At 35.1% G+C, this 24,686-nt stretch overlaps 1 protein-coding gene and 1 long non-coding RNA gene across 2 annotated transcripts in view; one reads left to right on the forward strand and one right to left on the reverse strand.

Annotated features, from left to right (window-relative positions):
• Nucleotides 1-14,629, forward strand: part of LOC150094175 (uncharacterized) — a 108,898-nt gene extending 94,269 nt beyond the window's left edge. Inside the window, exons 14-15 of the mRNA XM_090412415.1 lie at nucleotides 10,092-10,226; nucleotides 11,966-14,629. Coding sequence (XP_090268541.1) covers nucleotides 10,092-10,226; nucleotides 11,966-12,677 — 847 coding nt within the window. The 3' untranslated portion in view covers nucleotides 12,678-14,629. The remainder of the gene's footprint in view (nucleotides 1-10,091; nucleotides 10,227-11,965) is intronic.
• Nucleotides 14,630-18,647: 4,018 nt separating this feature from the next.
• LOC150094176 (uncharacterized) overlaps nucleotides 18,648-24,686 on the reverse strand; it is a 36,089-nt gene continuing 30,050 nt past the window's right edge. Inside the window, exon 3 of the long non-coding RNA XR_016550267.1 lies at nucleotides 18,648-19,031. This is a non-coding gene — a long non-coding RNA (uncharacterized LOC150094176). The remainder of the gene's footprint in view (nucleotides 19,032-24,686) is intronic.

Genomic DNA, 24,686 nt, shown 5'->3' on the forward strand with positions numbered 1-24,686 from the left:
AATCAGTTAAATTAGGTACGAGGGTGCTCTGAAAAGTTCTCGGCCTCGACCATAGATGGCAATGCTATTGACAAGATTTTTTCACCAATTTGGTACATCTGTCATAAACATCCATGTGAAATTGCAAGTAATTCTATCAAGTAGTTTTTTATACAACTGCCTGAAGCAAAAGTGTTGTCTATATCCCTTGAAATAGATAAAATCGAGTATCATGCGGTTATAAAAATTCTATGTAAAAGATTTCTTTTGGCGTTAAACCTTCTTTTACATAGAATTTTCTCGACAATTAAGAAATGGGCGGCGGGTTTAAACGTGGCTGTACCAGCCATGATGATCCACGCGAAGGATGCCCAAAAAGTATAGCTCCTGAAATCATTGATCAAGTGCACGATATGGTAATGGATGACTGGCGAGTCGAAGTGTGTGAAATCGCTGAGACTATAGGCATTTCAAAAGGACGTGTGGGATATATTTTGCATGAAGAATTGCAAGTGAAAAAGCCTTGCGCAAGTTGGTGCCGTGCTTGCTCACAGCAGATCAAAAACACACTCGCATGAAAATCTCTGAACAGTGCTTGAAGCATTTTATCAAGAATAAAACTGAGTTGGTGCATTGATTTATTACTATGGATGAGTCTTAGATTCAGTATTACCCATCAGAGTCAAAGCAGACAGAAGTGCCAAAAAAAGACAGTCAGTTCTATCAGCAGGAAAGGTCGTCGCATCGGTGTTTTGGGTTGCTAAAGGCATTTTGTTTATTAATTATCTTGAAAAGGGTAAAACAATAACCATGGAATCTTATTTCAATTTTTTAACCAGACTAGACGGAAAAATTTGTGAGATAAGACCAGTTTGTAGAAGAAGAAAAAAATCATCTTTCATCAGGACAATGCACCTGCCCACAAAGGTGCTTTGGCAATGCAAAAATTAAGGGATCTGCACTATGAATTGTTGAAACATCCACCCTATTCCGCAGATTTGGCTCCCTCTGACTTTCATCTATTAAAACTAAAACACTTCCTCGCTGGGCAGCGTTTTTCTTTGAATCAAGAGATGATTGCAGCTATTGAGTATTTTGCAGATCTTACTGAGAGAACCACTACAGGGACGGAATAATTGTGCTTGAGCATCACTGGAATAAATGTATTAGTCTACGAGATTACGTTGAAAAATAATTTTGAAATTATAAATTTGTTTTTTGGTGTTAGGCCAAGAACTTTTCAGACCACCCTCGTAATTGAAGTTTGCAAAATCAAGTGTACACTTGATTTTGCAAACGTTTAATAATTTAATAACACCCAGCTTCGTTTTAAAAATTTAATAACACCCAGCATCACACGAAGCTGGGTGTTATTAAATTTGATATCTGAAGACTGGTAGATATTTAGTTATACTCCTGGACTATATAGAATAAATGACAAATGTTGGAGATGATATAGCATGAGTACAATTTTTAATGACGGTGGTAAATTAAATTTGGAAGTACAGCGGTATCTCGCTAATCCGAACTAATAAAAACCGTGCTTGTTCGGATTAGAGAATTTACCCCCAAGAGACGACAATAACTAGCGTTTAAGACAAAAATAATTAGATTCTAATGATATGTCAATTTACTTCTGTATAAATAAATGAGGTAACTAAAAGCTACTGTACTGTAACATAAAAAATTTAGTTTGTATGTACTGTATTGTTGAGGATTCTGATTTAATAAAATTGCATAGTTCAGTACATAATTTAATTTGCATATTAAATATCACTTTCTTTTACAGAACACAAGGTTTCACAAAATAACACAAGTGTTTTTTTTTTATTTCTTTGTAAAAAAGTCAGTGATTTTCTTTTGCTTCTTGGAAGCTAAACTTTTTTCGAATGTTTCTTCTCGGAGCTGCATTAGCAACAAAATTTTGTGGAATGGTGCATCATTCCGCTTAGCCCATTCTATACACATATTGAAACTGTCAACTGCCTCTCCATGTTTTACTTTTTTTCTTTTAGTTCTTAATTGTCATCATTGTCTTCTAATTCATTCTGTAGCATCGTATCTATAATTTCAGCATCTGATTAGATTTTGAATTCACTTTCGGTTCTACCTGTAATCCATTCCTTCACATCTGTTTGTGAAATATGAACATCTGGATTTATATTTTTAACTAAATTATGCACGTTTTGAATTTCCTCTTTTTGTGTATCACCGTAGTTCATCATCATCAAATTCCTGCCATGTACCCTCAAGGGGTGTACAGGATATGACAGTACTACATGAAAAAATTACATCATTACTAACTTCCTATCTACAATTTTCCTCCAAATCAGTCTGTTACTTGTCAAGACTCCAACATTATCAGATCTTATATTTCTATCGTCTAAGGCACTTTGTACCGTATCAATCCACCTATATCTTGGTCCTCCTCTGGGTCGTTTTCCTGCCAACCTGGCAAAGAACACTTGTTTTGCTAATCTTTCCTCTCCCATTCTATTTTTAAGTGACCATACCATCTGAGATTAGCTCTGCTAACGCATTCCTGGATGCTGACAATGTCAAGTTCTTTCCTAATATCCTCATTTTTAATGATATTGCCATTGATGCAATCTGTTCACGCCTGTAATCTTTCTCAGAACTCTCATATCTGCGGTCTCTAGTCTTTGGTCAAGGGTTTTACTTCTGACCCAGCTCTCAGATCCATAAGTTAAAATTGGTTTGAACACGGTCTTGTATACAGCTAATTTAGTGTTCCGACTAATTTCTTTCTTATTCCATATGAATTTATTCAATTGACTTCCCACGATACCAGCTTTGCTGATTCTGTTGTCTATTTCTATATTTAGTTTACAATCTTCAGTAAAAATTGTGCCTAAGTAGCTGAAATGTTTTACTTGTTCCACAGGTTCTCCATTCACAACACAGTTGACATTTTCAATGATTCTGCCTATTTTCATTGTCTTTGTCTTTTTATTGCTGACCTTCATACCATATCTATTACAACAGCTATTCAATTTAGTCAGAGAATCTTGCAGACTTGTAGCGGATTTATTTAGAAGTATAACATCATCCGCATAAAGCAAAGAGCTGACATTAACATCTCCAATTTTGATATCAGGTTTAATACCACTTTCCTTCATAATGTGATCCATATAGATAATGAATAACAGAGGGGATAATGTACATCCTTGTCTCACACCAGATTTAACATTAAACCATCTTCCTGTACTTCAATTCTAACTGCTGACTCACAACTCAAATAAAGACTAAGTATTGCTTGATATAATGCCCCATTGACACCATATAACTGCAGCGTATTGAATAGCTTCTCTCTTGGCACCTTGTCATATGCCTTTTCCAAATCGACAAAACTTAAATACAGATCTTTGTTATATTCCCATGCTTTCTCGACTATTTGTCGTAAAGTGAAGATCTGATCCTGACAGCCTCTATTTGGCCTGAATCCAGCTTGTTCTTCACCAAGCTTTTCTTCCACAATTCTTCTCAACCGTTTCTCAAGTATACTTGCATAGATCTTGCCAGGAACACTCAGTAGGGAAATACCTCTGTAATTCTCACATTCAGTTTTATTTCCCTTTTTATATGTGGGTACTATGAGAGCTCTACTCCAATCATTGGGAATTCGTCCCTCTGTCCAGGCTTTCTGAACTATGCAGTGCAGCCACTGTAAGACTCTTATACCACCTTACTTCAGCATTTCTGGTCGAATATCATCTACTCCTGCTGCCTTTCCACATTTCAAGCCTTTGATGGCTTTTTCTACTTCAAGTATGGATATGTATTCCTGACTGCATCCCTGGTCAGCATTTATCACTGTGCTGTCATCACTGCTTGTTTCATTTAGCAGTTTTTCAAAGTAATTACTCCATACTTCAAGGATATCTTTTTCTCCTGTTTTCATTTCACCTTTATCATCTCTAATTCCTTTTATAGCACTCTTTCCTCCATTCCTAAGCTTCTTCAACAACCTCCAGAATATTTTGCCACCTTCTTGATATTTAGCTAGTTTTGTTTAGCTAGTTTTACACACTGTTTAGCTTTCTTACATTTGTCTCTGTATTCTGTAAGAGTAAAAGCTGACTTATTTGCCAGGAACTTTTGATGTGCTTTCTTCTTTTCCTTCACTGCCTCTTTAACTTCCTGTGTCCACCAGGGAGTTCTGATTTTTTTTATCCTTGCACACAACCTCACCACATGCCTCTCTGGCAGAATCAACAATGTTTCCTTCAGAGTTTGCCACTGAATCTCCAAGGTTTGATTCCTGTTCTCAAACTCTTTCATTTTCTTTTCAATAATATTTCTGTATTTTAGTCTACAGTTCACATCTGAGAGCTGCTCAACTTTTATTCGCTTTAAAACTTTCTTACATGTTATTCTTTTCAATATGAAATTCAATTTTATCCTGCTCAAGACTAAATAGTGATCACTTCCAATTTCAAATCCTCTGTACACTCTGGTGTCCTGCACCAGGGAGAAAACATCACTATCAACAATAACATAGTCAATGAGACTTTTCTTATTCCTAGCCTCTTCTCTCCATGTGAATTTGTGCACATTTTTATGTTGGAACATGGTGTTAGTAATAACCAGTCCATGTCCTGAGCAGAAATCCAACAGATATTTGCCATTATTATTAGCTTCGCTCTTTTCTCCAAATTTTCCCAAAATATTTTTGTATGTCTCACAATCATTTCCTACTCTGCTATTTAGATCCCCAACAAGGTCCCCAACTGAAAGATAAGATGCCAAATCAAGTTAAGGCAAAGAGAGATTTGTGTTAAAAATTAAAACACTTGATCAAAGATTAGAGACCACAAATGAGTTTTGTGAAGAATAGATGGCATGATGATACGAATCATATTTAAATTGAGGATGTTAGGAAGGAACTTGATGTTAACATCTAAGTTGGTATGGTCATTTAAAGAGATCTTGATGGCAAGTAGTGGGAAAGGACTAATGGAGGACTGATATCTAGGTGGATTAATGCTATTAACAATAACCTTAAAAAATTAAAATGTGAAATCTGACAGTATTGGAGAATAACCTGACATAAGTTGCCAGCCTTAGTGGTTAGTCCACCCACTCCAACCAACAGGTCACAAGTTTGAATCTCACTGTTGACGTGGATGACTGCAATTCTCTTTAAGTGGGACATGAATTTCATCGCCCAGTGTGAGACCACCTCCATGCTTATTGGAGGCCTGAAATAGCTTGAAAAAGTTCCATGTTGAATCTCTAGAGCAGGGTTTCTGGACTATGTAAAAATACAAAAGAAATGGGGCAAAAGTCCTTAGCCCACCCATTGTACAAATGTACTATAGGTTTGCTAATAACCTTTAATGGGTGAAAACCACATAAAATTAAATTAAAAAGAAAATTGTTGACAGGAAGCTGTTAATATTGTAAGCATCTATCAAGCATTGGTATCCTGTATGATCCTTGCAGTACAAATTGGAAGTTGATACAGGCATATGAAAAAAATTGTGCATAGTTACTTCATGATTAGATTTTTCACATAATGAGAACAGCTTTCATGGTTGTTCACATTAATGCATTGCCTTTTATTAAAATGTATATCATGAATTATTGCAGTGCTGTGGTAAAAATTTTGTTAAAAACTTGAGCAGGCAGCAGCCAGCCTGGTTGGATGAGTGATTAGTGTATCTGCTCTACAGTTAAGAGGTTACAACCTGCTATCAGCATGTTGTTTGTGATTATCCTATCTAACTTTGCAGAAAGGGCATCAAAATGATCTATGAGAATAACTGAGTAGACGGTAATTCTTTCCACTGGAGTCTTTCATGTACCTTTTGACTCTACCATATTCATTCAGGAAGGAGCACTGCCTTACATTGGATTGCTGGTACAGTGAATGTTATGAAAACTTCACAGAATGCAGAGTGATTAGTCATGCATTTCCATTGTATGGCCATCTCAACCACTGGGAGTTTTGGTTGTGGAGCCATCTGAAACATGCAGTGTATGAAGGACATGTTTTTGATTTAGCAACATTGAAAGACAGAATAACACAACATGCGAGGCAAATCAACGCAGATCGATTGTGTCCCGTAGAAAATGCCATTCAAAATTCATTTCTAAGAACATTGCTGAAAGGAGCACACACTGAACCCCATTTATAAGTTATACAAACACAAAAATTGATTTGATGTGTCTTCTAACCAGTACTGTTTAATTCCAAACCATGTGCTTATACTGCCAAATGTCCTCTAGTGGCAGAATTTTGCACTACTCTGTAAATAAAAACCCCATATTCTAGAATGCGCTTCCAAGTTTGGTTGAATTTCATCGAATGCATTTTCTGCTATAGGGCTCTGAACACCACCTTTAATTATGGCCAACCTGTATAACATCTACATACATAAGGAGTTCCAGACTAATGTTTCACAAACTATTGTAACTCAGATATAATCCTTTCACTCGCTCATCATATCCAATTGCTGATGAGTTTATGGTGCGTGTATGAAGTAGTGCATTCACACGTTTTAAAGGCTATTAGTGTTAGTTTGTCACAGAATTCGCACACAAATTGAATTTCAATATCTAGGTATTATACGCAAAGTAATATAGTATAATTAGTATAAAAATGGTGTGTGGGGGGGTTAATTTAGCCATTCCATTTTTATTAAGAAATTATCAAGAGTTGCTGATATGGCTTAATAATTCATAAATCTCCATAACAGGTTGAGGCATCACCTATTTCTCTTTGGAATTTTAACAATACGTTTTTTCAAATAAATCTACAATTTTCGTTATGACAAAGGACAGGAGAGGAAAAATTAGCAAAACAAGTGTTCTCTGCCAGGTTGTCAGGTGAAAGACCAAGATATAGATGAATTGATACGATAAAAAGTGCCTTAGAAGATAGAAATATAAGATGTGATGATGGAATCTTGACAGGCAACAGATTAATTTGGAAGAAAATTGTAGATATGTAATTCAATCAAAAGGATGAGTTGATAATCATGGTAGTGACACCAGAATCCACTCAAGTACATACTGTTTTTATATACTTGAGCTGTAAAATCCATGGACTAAATTGAAATCATTATTTCACTTGAAAAAATGAAAAATATAATTTGAAATGTAAATTTGCTGTTCTGTTCAATATTGGACTCAGAAAAAGTTTTTTTTAGGGCATTCATAATATTTCAAAGATCCTCTCATCATATTTTCAGGAGCAAAATAACAGTATTGGTGTTCATTTTTCTGAGGGAGTGGTATCAAGTGATTATTCCAATCATAGGATTTATTTTATAGTAAACTAGATGTGGCTCTGAATGAACCTGATTATAAAAGAATAATACATAACTGATCATTTTGGAAAGTGAATGATACACGTTATTTCAGATGAAATTGGAAATCATATTTGTTCTGAAGCCACATGTCTAAATTGTGTTGCAAATGCACATTAAAATGTGTGGATAAAATCTGAAAGCAAGATTTTATTGCATTTTTATGTTTTTGATATATCGAGATATTGCAAGAATGTTTTCCGGTATTTTATCACAAAAAATATCACACAAACTTTTTTTTTTAATTTTCTTTACTAGCTTTGTGAAAATTCTTTTGCTTCACTTCATCTGGATAATTACATGAATAAACTTTAAAAAAAACTAGAAAAAAAGTAACAGTTTAACAACTGTAGTGAAAATATTTGAACATGATTGAACAATGGAAAGCATGCATTTGCTATTTTACTGGTTTGTGGGTTTGCTGTTTACTACTAGAAGTTAAGAGTTTCGTAATGAATTACCTCTCCAGATCTGCTTAATCTGCCCTATGTAGTGTAACCCACGACTACAACTGATCTTGTAGAGACCTGGATATTTGACAGGTGTTGGAGGTTTCAGGTGATCTTGTTGATGGGCTAGAAGGATCACCTTTAAGTTTTGTTGACAAAGCAACCTTGCTATTTTATCTGTGGGAGAATTACTGCGCTACTCAAATGTTGGTTTTCTTTTTTATCTGATTACTTTGGATGTTAAAGTACAATTTCAAATTTTTCACAAGTTAACTGTTATTACTTGTTTTCTAGTTTTATAGTTTATTCATAATATTATTCTAACAATGTGAAACAATAATTTTTATGAAATTAGTCAAATTTAAAAAAAAAAAAAAAAAAAAAAAAAACTTTCTATGTAAAATTGCAAGAATTTTTCAGTATAGTTTATTCTCTACATCAGTGGTTCTTAACCGGTGTTCCACGGAACACTTGTTCCTCCGGTGAAAGATGTTACGACACAGTCCTTAGTATAATTGACTACTCTGATCCTAACAACTGAAGACTGCTATGCGTGTTGACTTCTAAACCATTAAAATATCATTTATAGGTAAAGTAAGTACATTTTGTATGATGAGACAGCGGCCGTGAGTCCCTTTTTACAGGGATACGGCACCATCTCAATCTCCCAAATTTTATCTGGGCTCGGAACCGGCATAGCTGACGAATCAGGCTTATGGTTGGGTCAGTATTCCTGACTGTAATCCGTGTGTGTTCACGGGGCCAGTTTGCCTGCTTGTAGGATGAAAAATCCGAGATAAACTGGCAGAAAAAACCCTGCTGTCCATGCCCAAGACCAGCTAACTTGGCTATGGTAGGCCCTGTTAAAGGATTTGTTACCCTTGCAATGAAAATAAACCCAAATATATCTACGCGCTGTTTTTTGCACAGAGGATCCCTAGTTTCAAAAACATTACCGGCAATATTAAAACTTATACTAGACCAAGTTGTAAATATGGTAAATCAAGTCAAGACCTTTAAAAGCATGCCTAAAAAAAAAAAAAAAAAAAAAAAAAAAAAAAAAAAAAAAAACTTTGCATATCTATGGAAGCCAAGTACGAATCTTTGCTTTTGCACACTGAAATAAGATGACTATCCAGGGGTAAAGTGCTATTCTGAATTTTAGAACTTAAGAATGAATTATTGGTCTTTTTTTTTTTTTTCAAAATGAAAGTACAGATGCTTCTGTAAAATGTCTTCAAAATGATATTTGGTATGCTAAAATGGTATATTTAACCAATATTTTTAATGACATAAATAGCATTAATAATCCAAGGGAAAACTGAAAATATTTTGACATCCACTGACAAATTGTCAGCTTTTCAGGAAAAAAGCATCTCTTTGGGAAAAACAATATATCAGAAAAAAATACAGTAGATATGTTTCCTTCGCTCCATAATAAAAATGTCAAGGGAATTATTTCCGTTATAACAGAACATTTAACAATATCGGAAGAAAATATTTCAAGTTACTTTCCTTCCTTAAATACACACAATTATGACTGGATATGAAATCCATTTGGCACAGTTAATACATTGAGTTGTGAATTTTCATTACAAGAAGAACAATTAGTTAACTTGACAAAAAACTAAAAAGCGTGAAAGATTTACTAATATAGACAAAAGAGAGGAGAGTAGCTATATCACATATTAGACCTGATATTCCTGAAATCTACAAAAGCCAACAAGCTCAAGTATCGCATTAAAATAAGTTTAATTTTTCTAAAAGGCAAGTCCATGCATATTTTTGTTGTTAGTTTTATGATCCTAATGCTTTTGGTGTTCCCCAAATTTTTCTTATAATCAAAAGTGTTCGGTGACTTTGAAAAGGTTAAGAACCACTGCTCTACATGCTTGCCTGGTTTGGCCATTTTGTTGCATCTTTGACTGAAACAGGTTCAATTACTCCTTTATATTTATAATTAACGATAAATATATAGTAAACTTTTTTTCCTATTTCATGGAAATTTACCAAGTTCTTGAGCAGCTACTTAATAAAATTTAAAAAAAAAAATAATAATTACAAGGCTTAAATATTAAATTTTGTGTTAAACCTTTTCGAAAAGTAGTGGTGTATAGTTATAAGTCTATGTTACAAATAAAGGAAGATTTAATGAAGCATTAAATCAGGAATGTGAATTAGACTCCTCAGCATTAGTAGTTTCATTACACAATTTTTTTTTTTTTTTTTTCCTTCAGCGAGATTGCTAAGTTTTCTTATTTTCTTTTGGTTAATATTTAGAATGATTCCACTAAAGCTATAAATTATTTAGAAAATATTTAATTTTCAGCCGTGGAGGTATACGTCGACCACAAAAACGTCCATATGAAGGTCGTGGTGCTAGAGATTCAGATCCCTACTGGGAAGATAAAAAGAAATCTGCAGGACATCATGAAGTATCCTACCAACCAGACAGTTCAAGCAGGTATATAATTATACATACCTGGAATAGATGGATTCTGATTGATTTTTCTTGCAGTTTATCTGTATTCGATAACAGAATTACTCTGCTGTCACACACTTTTCCAAGTAGAACTATCAGGAACGTTAATTACTTATAATTTTTACAGTAACAGTTTACAAAAGAGGACACGAAACAACCAAACTTGATTGGAAATGGATTGGGAATTAAGTCCAGCAGCTACTTTATAGGTGTATTTCTTAAGACAATACACACATGCATGAACATATACATAGTGTTGTGGTGTTTGATACTTCTTGGCTTTGTATAATTTTATGCAGTTACATTTTCTGAGTACCATCGTAAATTAGGTGATGGTGTATTTGTGTGGTGCCTTACAAAATGAGCAACTTTAATGGAAATAGGATTTTATCTAGAAACACTAACCAGTACTGTTAAGGGGAAGTACCTTTGATTGATAAAATATTTAAAATAATTGGTTATGATAATGTATGACATAAAAAAAATTATTCACATACTTTGCACATGTGAATAAAATAGCTCCTGCCTCTTTCCTGTACACTTGGAAAAATCTTGGATAGTTGAGGGGGTATGAATGGAATTTTGAAGTTCTTATGAAACTTCATTTGGCACCTACTGGTCAACAGAGAACAGTGATGGGCACTGCTCTTGAAAAGGCTTTGGTTCAGATTCAATTAGGAATGTAATTAAGGCTCTTTCCATTTGGAGGATTTAGGTGGTCTTATGCTGAGGTGATAAGGAGATACTGGTTCCCACCTGAAGAAACAAGAAGTGGCTGTGAGAAGACGCACAACAAAAGATAAGCAGGATATTTAGAAAGGATTGAGTATATCATAGCATTAATGCTTATATGAAGCTAAGTTGTTGCACTCTGATAGGCCACTAAGGGGAAAGCTGAGAATGCATTCTTAATGTATAAACAGAGAGAGGAGAGAAGTCTCACTATAGCAGCAAATGCTGTTATAAGACAGCAACTACTGTCTTATACTTAAGAAATTGGTTATGATAATAGCATCGTTATTTCTTAATTTCCTGTCCAAATTAACATTTTGTAGGCATAATAGTATTCTAAAGGGAATTCACTATAAGGAACTGTCCTATGCTCCCTACAGGTTTGTTTAGTGAATTAACTGAGTTTCCAGATCTTTGCTAAACTAAGTTCTGGTGAAGCAGTGATTATACTCTTATTGAATGACAACTTAATGATATTACTGTGCTCATCATTCACGTTATGAAGTTAGATTTGAATTACTGCTTTATCACTTTGGGCACACACACACACACTTGATCTTTAACACTATCAAATGTATTGAAGGGATACAAAATATTTGAGTTTCTTACATTTCAGAGTAAATATTCGACAATTTTGAATTCCTTTTGTAAGGTAAGAACTTAAGATTGTGTGTTTCATGCAGATCAATTTTTGACAAAGGATATTTTTGCATTATTGAGTTTTGGATGCATTGCTCCCAAAATCATGCAGAAAGTTGTTACTTTTAATATTTGCATGTTTCGTTACATTTGGTATTAGACTTTGAAGTATTTTTGAGAAAAGAAGCACTTGTACAAATGTGCACTATAATTAATATTAGTACACTTTAACTAACTAGTATAGTTAACTATAAATATAGAAAACAGCAGGTTAGTGCAAATTTATTTCTTTAACATAGAATGTTAGGTTTGAATTTTGTTCTGCAATGTATAAATGTTATGTTTTTCAGATTACGTGATTATGGTCGCAGTAGGGTGTCTTATGAACACAGGGAACTTCCTGAGAAGAGGAGCGATAGATTTGTTAGAGACAAAGGATTAGATACCTCCCGTGAATATTCTCATACAATTGAGCATGACAGAAGAAGAGAGATAGATCATGTTGACAGAGAAGTGAGTAGGGTGGAGCACCATGAACGGGGAAAGGATCATGAAATTAGAGAAGCAAGAAGAGAAAACTTTGATAGAGAACGTTTTGTAACTGCAAGGGATTCATCAGATCGTAGAGCATCTAGAGATTGGAAACTGAGACCTCGTGAATCAAGAGCATATGACACTTCCAGAGATCGTTCAGAGCACTATGTTAAAGGAATGATAAGTGGAAGATCATTTCCTGGTCGTGGTCGGCCATATGATAGAGGTGATTCCTGGAAATCTGGAGATAGAGAAATGGGAAAATCCTTTGGTTCAAGTATGATGAGTTCCCAGTGGGGCTCTGGCAGCAAAGTTGATAGCTGGGGGAGAGTAGAATCATCAGGTGATCGCTGGAGTAATAGCATGGATCATTCTCGGAGTCAACCTGGAGTTGGAATGGGACAGAGTGTTAGCCATCAAGGTCAGTCAGGCATGTTTGGTGGTTCTGGAGGAATGGGTAGCATGATGTCTGGTATTGGCAGCAGCAGCTTTGACCGCTATAGTCTACCTATGATTAGGCGCTACTGAAAACTTGGAAGTGTAATTACATTACATCATTCCTTTTGAAAGTTTCATTAAATACAGAGATAATTCTACTCCCCTGTGTTTTCCTCCACTTTTTTTGTATATTGTATAATGCATGTTTAGCATATCATTAATTTGTGATGTGATTTTAAATTTATTTTTTTTTATAATTAATGTCTCATCAGCCACTCTGCTTTAAAGTTTGTGAATTTCCCAGACATTGGTATTTTTATTAGTTATTAGAACACACACACACACACTGTATTATCAGACGTCATTTTTCATTTGTAGAAATAGTTGTTCATTGAAAGTAAGGTTTTGTCCTTTGTATTAGAAAAGTGTAATTGTGGAAATAAAATATGCTTATGACATCAACATTTTGGTTTTGGCAGTTGTAGGGCTACTTGATTATTAATGAATTTTTCTTAAACAAATAGTTTTCCATTCACTTATTTGATGTTTTCCACATTTTTACTCAAGAACTTGAAATTGCAACCTCCCATTAAATTCTGATTAAAATTGTAGATTCTCACAAATGTCTATTTTATGGATGTTTCTGATATAACATGCTAGCTGATTACAGTATTATAGCTAATACTCTAAATGAGTTTAAGATTATGATACCATGCCTTACAACTTATTGTCAGACAAGTCAATAAATGAAGTTCAGAGGGGTTAGAAACTGAAATTGTGTATAATTTTGTAATACTCTTAATCAGCTAAAGGATACATTCTGTGATTAGAATATTGTTTCAATCTTGTTTTTCAAGTAAATGTTGGTGTGGTCATCAGAAGAGTGACAATATTCTGAAATATTGATAAATTGATTAGTAAAATTTTATTCTTGTACTTGATGAAAGCATATTGAGCAGTAAAATTTGAAGATAAAAACTAGTAAATAAAGTATCACTATTTGTCAAATGGATTGGTGACCATTTGGACTGCAAGTGCTGCCAAAGCATTTACATCTGCAGTAAATGTAAGACTGCTTTTCTGCCATTTTTAACAATTTGAAAACTGCATTGAATTCTGTAATAGCATAAGTTTAAAAATCTATTCATAATCAGCCATTTATTAATTGGGAGACTTTGACTTGCGTAATATAACATGCTAGCTGATTACAGTGTGTGTGCGCGCACACACCATTGAAAGGTTAGAAAAAATTTCAAACAGTGTAAACCATTAAAATCATAATGGTCCTAATGTGCACTGCTTTCTTCACAGAATGAGGCAGAAGTTATTTGGTGCATTTGTTAATGCAGTCTGAAAAAATGATTTCAGCTAGTAGCTAAATCATTTAGAAATTGATCAGTACTTACATTATTCCTACCTTTTTCAGTGGATGATCAGCATTGGCCACTTGTAACACTTCTGCAAGTGACTTTTCCTTCACCCTGTGTGTGTGTATACCAGAATGGAAAAAATACTATTTTAAGAAATAGTTTATTCCTTATTTAAGCATACAACTAGTTTTGTCTTAGAAGACTTCATTGGGTGCATAACATGAAATACAAACACACACACAGGCAGCTATAAATTAACTTGCAAATGTATTGCTTTCATTTGAAGCTTTTCTTGCTAATTATATATACATAAAATTAGAGAGGGATAAGGTGCAGGGGAGTTTACATTGGCTGAAAGTGGTTTTAAAGATCTCCCAACTATTGGGCAAATTAAAACAATCGTACTTTTTTAAAGGAGTTGTTTTAAACTTTTATTGTTGATGTTGGCTCCAAAAATGGCATCTGGGAATTTAACTGCTGATATGTAGTTGTCATTTTCTTCCAGCAAATCCTCTGGAGAGCTTGTGAATCGAGTTAAACATATTTTGAGATGAAATATCATCTGGAAATGTATTTCATCTTTACCCTTCCAGTTAGTGAACTGTTGCATAAATGTCAGTATACCTATTTCACAAAATTAGTAGAATATTAAAAACAAGGATATTTGCAGTATCATTGTGTAATTGCCTCCATTTATTTTTTGTTTCCTAAAACAGCAGATATAATACATAATTTTGATTTGCCAATAAAAATGGAATTGTAAATGTGGCAACATTCAGTCTTCAGCTTATTTAAGAATAAAAGTTGCTGTCCTAGGCTAACACATCTTGAGTCAAATGAAGTATAAATGCAGTCACATTCTAGGAAGGTTTCAATCCTGGTCTTTTCAGCCAAATGGTGGCACTATAAATGTTGAAGGAAGTTTGTTAACCTAGTTGACCAACCAAAACGTGGTTGGTCCAAATTATATCTGGTAAGTGACACTTTTTTTTTAACTACTGAAGAAATGAGCTAGTTCTTCAAACATAATTTCAGCTAATTGCCAGTTAGTTCTAGTTTTGAAAACTTTTCATTTTATATTCTGAACTTTATAAAGGAAAGTGCAAAGTGGAAATAGCACCATAATTTTCTAAATTTAATGTAGTTTACAAAGCCCAAACACATGGTGTTTTGAACTTTGATTAGTTTAAAGGGATAACCACTTGCTAATGTGATCTGTGGTTTTATTCCATTGTCATATCAGCCATAATTTAATATTGCTGCAGTTTGGTACATTTTTCTGTGGTGTACTAAAAATTACGATTCTTGCGTATGCTTTGAATTACTAGTTGAAAGTTCAGGTTTTTATTTTTGATTGCTTACAGCAGCCAAAAATTAACTTAAACTGGCAAGAATAATGCTTCAATAAGTAGAAGCAAATGCACTCGTTATCACGTTATGTATGTATGTAATGTGTGCATGCACAAGATCTCAAATCCAAGGATAGGATAAATGTTTTTAATTTATGTTTATGCTGTAGAGACGTTTTTTCATCGCAATAAAAGGTCCAGATAGTTAATTACAGAGCTGCTGTAATACGGGCGATTTTAAAGTTCGGAAAGGCGCAAGTTAACTTATGTCGAATAGAGAATATTTGTCCCGTTGTGCAAAATTTTCGTAGCATCAATGTTGATAACTTGACATTTTAAATATGCCGATTAAGACTAGAAAATCGAAGAGAGGCTAGGAAAATTCAAAACAAGAAAAACCATCGCAGCAAGAAGAGGTGGGAAAGCAGTGAAGTTAAGAATAATAAAAATAGGTTAATGTGAATAAGTAGGGAAAAGTATTGGTGAATCGTGAAATTTGCTCTAGGCGAGTCACGAGGGGAGGAAATTAATGATGTGACAGAAAAGGTAAAGGGCATGGTAGTGCTGACTGGAAATAATGACAACCCCTTAACGTACCAATTAAAAATCAGAAAGCGGTCGTTTTTCTGCCAATTTTTTGGAAATTCATTCTATTTGAAAAATAATGATGAATTTGTGCAAACGAAATAGCCGATACACGCTGTTGGCAACTTTTCTCGGCTGAAAGGAAATAAGCACAAGATTGTCTAGCGTCTGTATTCGGTTGTATTTATATGTGAAACAAAAATTCAAAATCAATTTCGGTGCAAAAAACAAAAGACGTGTCACAGACGGCTTTGTATGTTAAGGGGTTAAGCAGTCAGTAAGTGAAACGGTTTTTTCCGAAGCAAGAAAGCTATAAGAAATGAAGTTGGATATGGCATTGAGGTACGTGACCTAATTGACATCGAAGGGAAGAAAAGTCAGGAATACCAAGAATGTAAGTTCAATTATGGTAGGCAAAGGGGTGAAAATGTACGCTTTGGGTTCGGCCTTTTTCAATGTCAGGGGACAAAAAAAAGTTGACCAGCTCAGACAAGCAAAGTTAGATGTACATAAATAAGTACAGGTAACCCTCGCATAACGCGGATGCTAGGTTCCACAGAAATGCCGCGTTATGCGAGGCTCAGATCACATAAAAAGTAGGGTTGTGTTCCGAAATTTTTTTTTAATTATATAAACAATGACATCCAACAAAAAAAAAAAATGTCTATTTAATTCAGGTAATTCATGTAAGTTAAGAAAACAAACTACGAAAGTATAAAAATTACAAATTGTACTTGAACCTCATTGCACATATTGCATAAATGTTTTAGGCAAAATAAAATAGTGCATATTATGACCTTTTTCTTGACCACTAGTATTAATAAATTAAAGACAATTCTGTATGTTAGTCAAGTAAATAATAGTTTATTAATATCCGACGTTTCACTGACATATCTGTCAGCATTTTCAGAGGATAGACATCTAAGCAATAGAAAGTAACAAAAACTAGGAAACTAGTTTTTGTTAGGAAAATGCTGACAGATAGTCAGTGAAACGTCGGATATTAAACTATTATTTACTTGGCTAATATACAGAATTAAGTCTTTAATTTATTAAAATAGCGCATATTTTAATCTTTCATAGCACGAGGATTGGTTAATAAACACTGGTTTTGTCATGTAATCACCTGATGCATTACTACAAAACAGAGTAATTCTATCTTTGGAAACTTTGAATCCAGGAGCTGATCTTTCATTTTTCGAAATATAGGTGTGATTTTGCACTTTTTTCCCAATATAACTCAGATTCTTCCGCATTGAACACCTGGTCTGCACTAAATGTTTATAAACTTTGAGAGTTTTTTGTTTAATAATATTTCCATCCATGGGAATTTTCTTTTGAGGTACAATCTATCGAAATCAGATTTTTCCATTAGAATATCGAACAAACACGCTTTGCACTTATCGTTGACCCAGCAATGAACACGTTCTCGGATTTTATGTTCATATTGTTCGAATTGTTGATTCATTTAAATTCAAAGTCCCTGGAAAAACTCCTGATTTTTCGATCGATCCAAGATTTTGAATCGTTTTCTTCGAGAGAATTTAATTTTGTTTTCAATGTTGGTTTTACCCTTTCGTTGCAGTTTGTGGCCATTACTATAAAGGTAATTTTTTACACAAAAAAAGCAAGCATTACATATTCTATGTAACTCACCAGAAAATAAAGTGCTCAGCTTCAGATGAGCACACTTATGATTTTTAATACACTTTCCTGGCAGAAACGATAATTTTCAACAATAAACGTTTTATATGGTAAACAATTGAGGTACATGCATGCTGAAAGGTATTTCCTACTACAAATTCGCTACTTATAATTACATGCCGGATACAGGCAGACAAATTTAACGAAGATAAAATTTGATTTTTAAGTCGCGCGTTGAAAAACATGAAATAAAGGTTTACTACAATTTTAGACCGCGTTATACGATGGTTACCTGTGTGTGTATATACACACATACAAATGAAGGGAATGAGTTTGATTTGATTACATTGTGGTGTAGGTTGTTAGCTTTAGTGAAACCAGAGTCCGAATTTGTAACTGGGACTGAGGTCCGGTATACTGTATTAGGAAAGACGGTCGGATATTAATAATACTTCTATGTCCAGTTAGGATAGAAATGCATGAAAGCAAATGTTCATATGCAGTGAGTTTGAGGTCGTCTAGTGAGTGGAAGTAAATAGGGTGAAATATAGTGGAGAGTCGCTACGCAGAGGGTGCAAACGTCACTTCCACTGAACTACTTTGTGTATCAATTCAGTATGCCAATTATAATGTATTTAAATTAGTATCTTTTGTTTAATGTTTAATAGAGACATGCATACATAAATATGAATTTAGGATTGGGTACGAGATAGCAGCAGCAGTTGTCTGCCGTACTCTTCTTCCTGGTAGTGGTTGGCCAATTATTAATGACTAAGTGACTCATCCTCAAAAACAAAGTTGGGCTAAACTACCCCTCTTGCTTCCTTTTTGTTAGTCGGACGTACTGTAATTGGTACCATCATATCATATACATATATATTATTTAGTAAGTTCGATTTATAACAGGATTTTTTATAGTCGAGTTAGTTTATGTTGATTCCAGTACTGCATTCAGATTATAGTAACCATCTGTAAGTTAAAAAATGCAGGTCCTTGCAAGAAATGTAATAAAATTTTAATTATATCAAAGATAACGTATCAATATTCATGCAAAATAATTTAAACCTTATCGTGAGTAGCAGAAGTATCTAGAGAAACGTAAACATTTTATTCACTAGTGGAATCATTTTAGATCCACATAATACAGACGTTTTTTAGAAAATAAAATACTATAAGGTTATACAATCGTTGAAAATGCCAAACAAAAGATGCGATCCATGTCACACACATAAATTAAGCAGACAAGGTGGGGTGGGACATTTTATTTTCATAATTTGAAAAGCATCAGTATGTTTACTTCACTTGGTATATGATGTAGCTAGTTGTAACTTAGATTGAGACAGGGGTAAACTGGTCTTTTTGTTGATTTCTTCGGTTTCTTCTTGCTTGCAACTTTTCTTCTAAATCCTGGGTCATTCTTGCTTTATGTATGCAACGAACCTTTCGAAATTCATCCATTGTCATTTCGTGCTTTTTTCTTAATTCTCCTATCTTATCTGTCAATAAAAATCAATCATAAATTTGAGCAAAAAAAAGAAAAAAAAGATTTATTTGAAATACACAAATCTAGTCAATCGAGTAAAATATTCGATTCAAGCTATAAACTAGGGAGACATACCCTACTACCAATAATTGGACAATTTACAAATGATACCAGCAGACAAACCCTAATATCAGGTATGTCCATCTTTGGTTTTGTTCCTGTACCCTTTGAGGGGGGCTTTCCACCAATGTCCTCAAGCAGCCGGTGGAATGTGTCTCCATTCCTCTATCCACTGGCGTAGCTAGAGCTTTTGCCGCCCCTCTCAATATATACACCAAAAATATTACAAAGTCAAAACGACGTAGGGAAAGAAATTAAAACACTTCATGTTTGTTTATGTTTATATTTTAGTTGTGAGCTATGGAAATTTTAACAAAGGGCTGGCATCGTCGAGCAAAAAAAAAAAAAAAAAAAAAAACTATTTCACACAAACTTATTAATACAGCTTGTGTACAAATGCCAATCAAAAAGTATGAGGGGACAATCAACCTGTAAAGGCTATCATTTTTAAATTTAAGATCATGAAACAAATATTTCATGATCTAAACATTTGCACACAATCATCTGTTATCTTACATAAGAAACATTTTTTAACTATCAAAATATAATAAAATCTTTTATAATCACACATATGCAATAGTTCGCATTTTTTTATAAACAAAATAAATTTGTTTTGTTTATAAAAGTTTTATATTTGTTTTATTCTATAAACAAAACAAATATAAATGTTTATATTTGTTTTGTTTATAGAAGTTTTTATGACTATATATAAATAACCAAACACAATAATATTGAAATACGTTATACTCTATTTCTCTTTCATTTTTATTTATACTTCAAGTGATAACGGTTTTGCCACACGATTGGCTACCAGAAGGGAGCCCATTTTATTTTCAAACTTGGGCGCATTCGTTATAGAGGAGTTGAAACAATAATTCCAAGTAATCTATACATTGCCGAATAGACTTGTTTGTTAGGCTACTGTATGTGTTTGTCGCTTAATAAATAAATATATTTTTAAAAAATTGTTTTTTTTCTTTTGAAAAAATGAACAAGGGCCTCTCAAATTTGAGAAAAAAAAATTAACAAGGCTCGCGCGAGCCCCATACATATAGCTTACAACTATAGTTGTTGAAAACTAATTAAGTAATAAATTTACTAAGTTAACATAAATAGAATCGTCGAAAAATAAATTTGTCTCACATGAAAAGTGCTGCCCCGGGGCAGTCCTCCCCCCCCACAGCTACGCCACTGCCACTATCAAAGCAGCATCGAGTTCAGTTTTAAATCGAGGACAAGCTGTTCTGGAACTCTCCAATTTGTCCTGTAGGTGTTGAGGTCAGAACTCTACACAGTGCAGAGTAGTGTTTAACACCCATCTCTTCACACATTCCATAACAGCTGCAGCTTTGTGGCATAGAGCATAGTAAGCTGGGTCTATTCCATAAAAACTCCAGTGTCAGCAGCACCTGATCATCCAGAATATCAAGGTCTGAGCTGCCTTCATGGAACAATGGACAACGACCAGTGTTTCCATTCCAAATCAGCTGAATGCACCTCACACCATTACTCCACCGCCACCAAACTTTACTGTGTACAACATACTGTGGTAACGAGCATTCACTTGGCTGCCATCAGACTGAAAATAGGATCATCTTGATTCATCGCTCCAGAGTCCATTTTCCACCAATCCGTTATCCATTTCACCTACTCTTTGCACCAGGCCAGCTGCTTTCTTCGTTGCTGTGGTGGTTGGCTTGTGTGCCGTGGAAACCTAGAAGTTCTTTTCGTACAGTATTAGTGCTCGCCATGGCGTTATTGGCACTCTGCAACTCGAAACGGATGGTCTGTGCCGGTTTTTGCGTGCCACCCGTTTTAACACCTTCCTGTTCTTTCGAGCGGCCACCCTGGGTGTTTTCCTGCACTAGTGATGCTAGCACGATCCCATTTGTTGATCACATCGCTAACCGTTGATTTTGGATGCTCCAGTTAAGCGGCAATGCCACCAATATGACAGCCCAAGAAGACCCCTCTCTCTCTCACTGAATTCACGTATGCTTATGCTTACATTATTCAACTGTTAAGCTGAAATACTGCTTTCTACTATCTTGTTCACCGCTTTTTATTTGTTATTAACTAACCTGGAACGTTCCATAACTTCAATTAACGGGTGGTTGGCAATTATTTTGGTAGATAGTGTGTATATATGTATATATATATATATATATGGACGTAATGTTTGTCGATGACAGGTTAGGCATGCACTAAACCTCCCGGACACCAGTGCCGATCATATTGCACCCGCATCACCTGTTGAATTATATGATATTATTAAAAAACTTAAGAACAATAAAGCTCCTGGACCAGACAGCATCTCAAACAGGGTGATCAAGCTGCTGCCTCGAAAAGCTATAGTGCATCTGACCAATATAATAAATGCAATCTTAAGACTTCACTATTTTCCTTCCACCTGGAAAATGGCTGATGTGATTCCTATACATAAGCCAGGCAAAGACCCACACTTACCGCAGAATTATCGTCCAATCAGTCTCATCTCCAATCTGGGTAAGGTCATCCTCTCACGACTCCTAGACATCCTCCCTAAAGAACAGTTTGGATTTCGACAACACCATAGTACTACCCAGCAAATCCACAGAATTGTGGAATATATCACCACCAGCTACAACTGGCGCCAGTGCACAGGTGCGGTATTCCTAGACCTATATAAAGCATTTGACAAAATCTGGCATTTTGGACTCCTGCACAAACTTATCTCAGCCGGTATCTCACTAAAAATGGTTCATCTAATCCGTTCATATCTTCAGAATAGATCAATGCAAGTTAAAATTAACGGTTCTACATCGTCCCAGCGCCATATCTTTGCTAGAGTGCCGCAGGGATCTCTACTGGCTCCATTGCTGTTTTCTGTATACATGTCAGACATCCCACACAATCCGATGACTTCCATTTTAGCACTGTATGCGGACGATACGGCAATACTAACCAGATCTCTCAGACCCCACTTCGTTACTAGAAAGCTTCAAGAAAATCTTCTAAAGCTGGAGGGTTGGTTCTCCAAGTGGAGATTGGAAGTCAATCCCCTGAAAAGCTCAGCGGTTCTCTTCTCAAAAAGGCCAATGTCTCCTGCTGGAGATGTGTTACTATTCAATACTAAAATTCCCTGGCAGAAAGAAACATTACCTGGGTGTGATTCTCGACAAAAAGCTATCTTTCAACCAACATATCAAGTCTGCATGTGCTAAAGCATCTAAAGCCATAGCTCAGATCTACCCGCTAATTAATAGAAATAGCAAACTCAGCAACAGAATCAAATTGCAGCTATACCAGATGTCGATTCGTCCTATAATCACCTATGCCTCTCCAGCCTGGAGCCACACCTCTAATACTAACATTATTAAGATACAGCGAGTGCAGAACAAGTGCTTGAGAATGATGTTGAACGCCCCGTGGTATGTTAGAAACAGCCAACTCCACAGAGACACAAATATTCCCTATATTCTCTCTTATCTACAATCCTTAGCTGCCAAATTTTTTCTAAAGACGTCCACACATCCCAACGATTTGGTTCAACAAGCTGCAGCATACGAGCCAACGGACATATTTAAATATAGAAGACCAAAAACTATATTAGCCTCCTATAGCGATACATAATCTCAATGCCCATTCAGGGCGAGCAAACTGCTCGTAAATTTTACCCTCACTGTAACCACGACAGATAGCGGGGAATATGAAAAGCATATTGCTTCACCCCTAAAGACAAATGTCAATTGTCAATTGTTTGTCGATGTGGTTAAAGTCAAGTTTTTCATTATACCCGAGAGTAAGGGGAATTGGATTACGCCTGTCTGGTGAAAGGATTTTTTGATAGACTAGAGTCATGACTTTCTTCCACACCATCTTTTTTTTTTTTTTTTGGATTATGATATATGCACGAATAAAAGGCATTTAAGATGTCTGATATGGACTTACAGAAATATATTTTTCTTTTCTTGTCAAGAGTGAAATAAGAGATTCCATTTTCAGGTTTGTTATATATAGAAAAGCAGTAAGAGGATGAGGCATAAGCTTTACAGAGACAAACATGATTTGAAACTATCTTTGGAGCTTGCGTGTTTTTACAATATCTATTAAATTATATCTGTACGTAATGTTAATATGTATTATGTATTAAATTAGGGAAAATTTGGAAAACGAACCTTTCAGTTTCATGCCATAAAGAGAACAGTATAGTTGTGCACATTACAGTTGCAATATATATATATTTTTTTTTTTTAGGGAAATTATAGAATTTTTTGTGATCAGTCCTGATTTACGTTCACGTGCAGACCTACATCTTTTACGGTGTAGGCATTCGAAACCGAAATCCTATGGAATAGGTTGGTTACTCCTTAAAGGAGAGGTATCCTATGTCTGTAGAAGCATATGTTCACTAGGCTGGTTTGCCTGCTTGCAGGAGGAGAAAAACCCTGCAGTCCACGCCCAAGATTCACGTCAGCGACGGGAATCGAATGCAGGACACTCCTTTCCCAGGCATATGGTTGCGAAGCTTGTAATCATTTGGCTAAACGCACGGCCTTATGATCGGTTTTATTTTTTGTAACTCCCTATAAGAGAATAAGAGGCATTAAGTGGTTTTTCATGGATCAGGTATGTTCCCTTTAAACAATGACGTTTTCAATCATTTTATTTAAATTTTTGTGTGTGTGTGTGGGGGGGGGTAATCATATGCATATATAAAATAAAAACCTAAAATCAACAGCTCATACAGAATGTATAGTGGTTTTTCATGGATCAGGTATGTTCCCTTTAAACAATGACGTTTTCTATCATTTTATTTAAATTTTTGTGTGTGTGTGTGGGGGGGTAATCATATGCATATATAAAATAAAAACCTAAAATCAACAGCTCATACAGATTGCAGAATGTATAAATAAAGTGACAGACCGGACGTCTAGATATATTATAAAATTATATGTGTATGTGTGTAATTTCAACATAACATGAACAAAATAAGCATAGAACATTTCACAAGGTAGATCTATAATAAGCTAAGCAGAAGGGGGTGGAGCAAAGTAAGCTTATAAGCAGAAGGGGGTGGAGCAAAGTAAGCTTATAAGCAGAAGGGGGTGGAGCAAAGTAAGCTTATAAGCAGAAGGGGGTGGAGCAAAGTAAGCTTATAAGCAGAAGGGGGTGGAGCAAAGTAAGCTTATAAGCAGAAGGGGGTGGAGCAAAGTAAGCTTATAGGATATAAGATATGGTTTATATTTCAGTAAGATTACTTAATGAAATGGCATAGATCTTCCTTTTCACGCATTATGCCTAGCGGCCTGTGACGGAGCTGTCCTTAGCCTTCCAAATCGTACCCGTCCAGAGGATAAGATGGTTAGCCCTAGGACTCCCGGTGTGTCCTATGTCTGTAAATGCGTGTTCTCGGGGATAGTCTGGGGAGGGGGAGACAACCCCTTACCCCCCGTATGAGACCGGATAACTTGCCTTCGTCGAAAGAGAACCAGGTTTCTCACGTCGCTGATGGGAATAGAACCCAGGTCTTTCCGACCAAAGGGCGTCGTCTATACCGACTGAGCTA

The sequence above is a fragment of the Typopeltis vanoorti genome, chromosome 22 (assembly GCF_054136105.1).
Source record: "Typopeltis vanoorti isolate ZY-2024b chromosome 22, IOZ_Tvanoo_1.0, whole genome shotgun sequence".
NCBI classification, from domain to species: domain Eukaryota; kingdom Metazoa; phylum Arthropoda; class Arachnida; order Uropygi; family Thelyphonidae; genus Typopeltis; species Typopeltis vanoorti.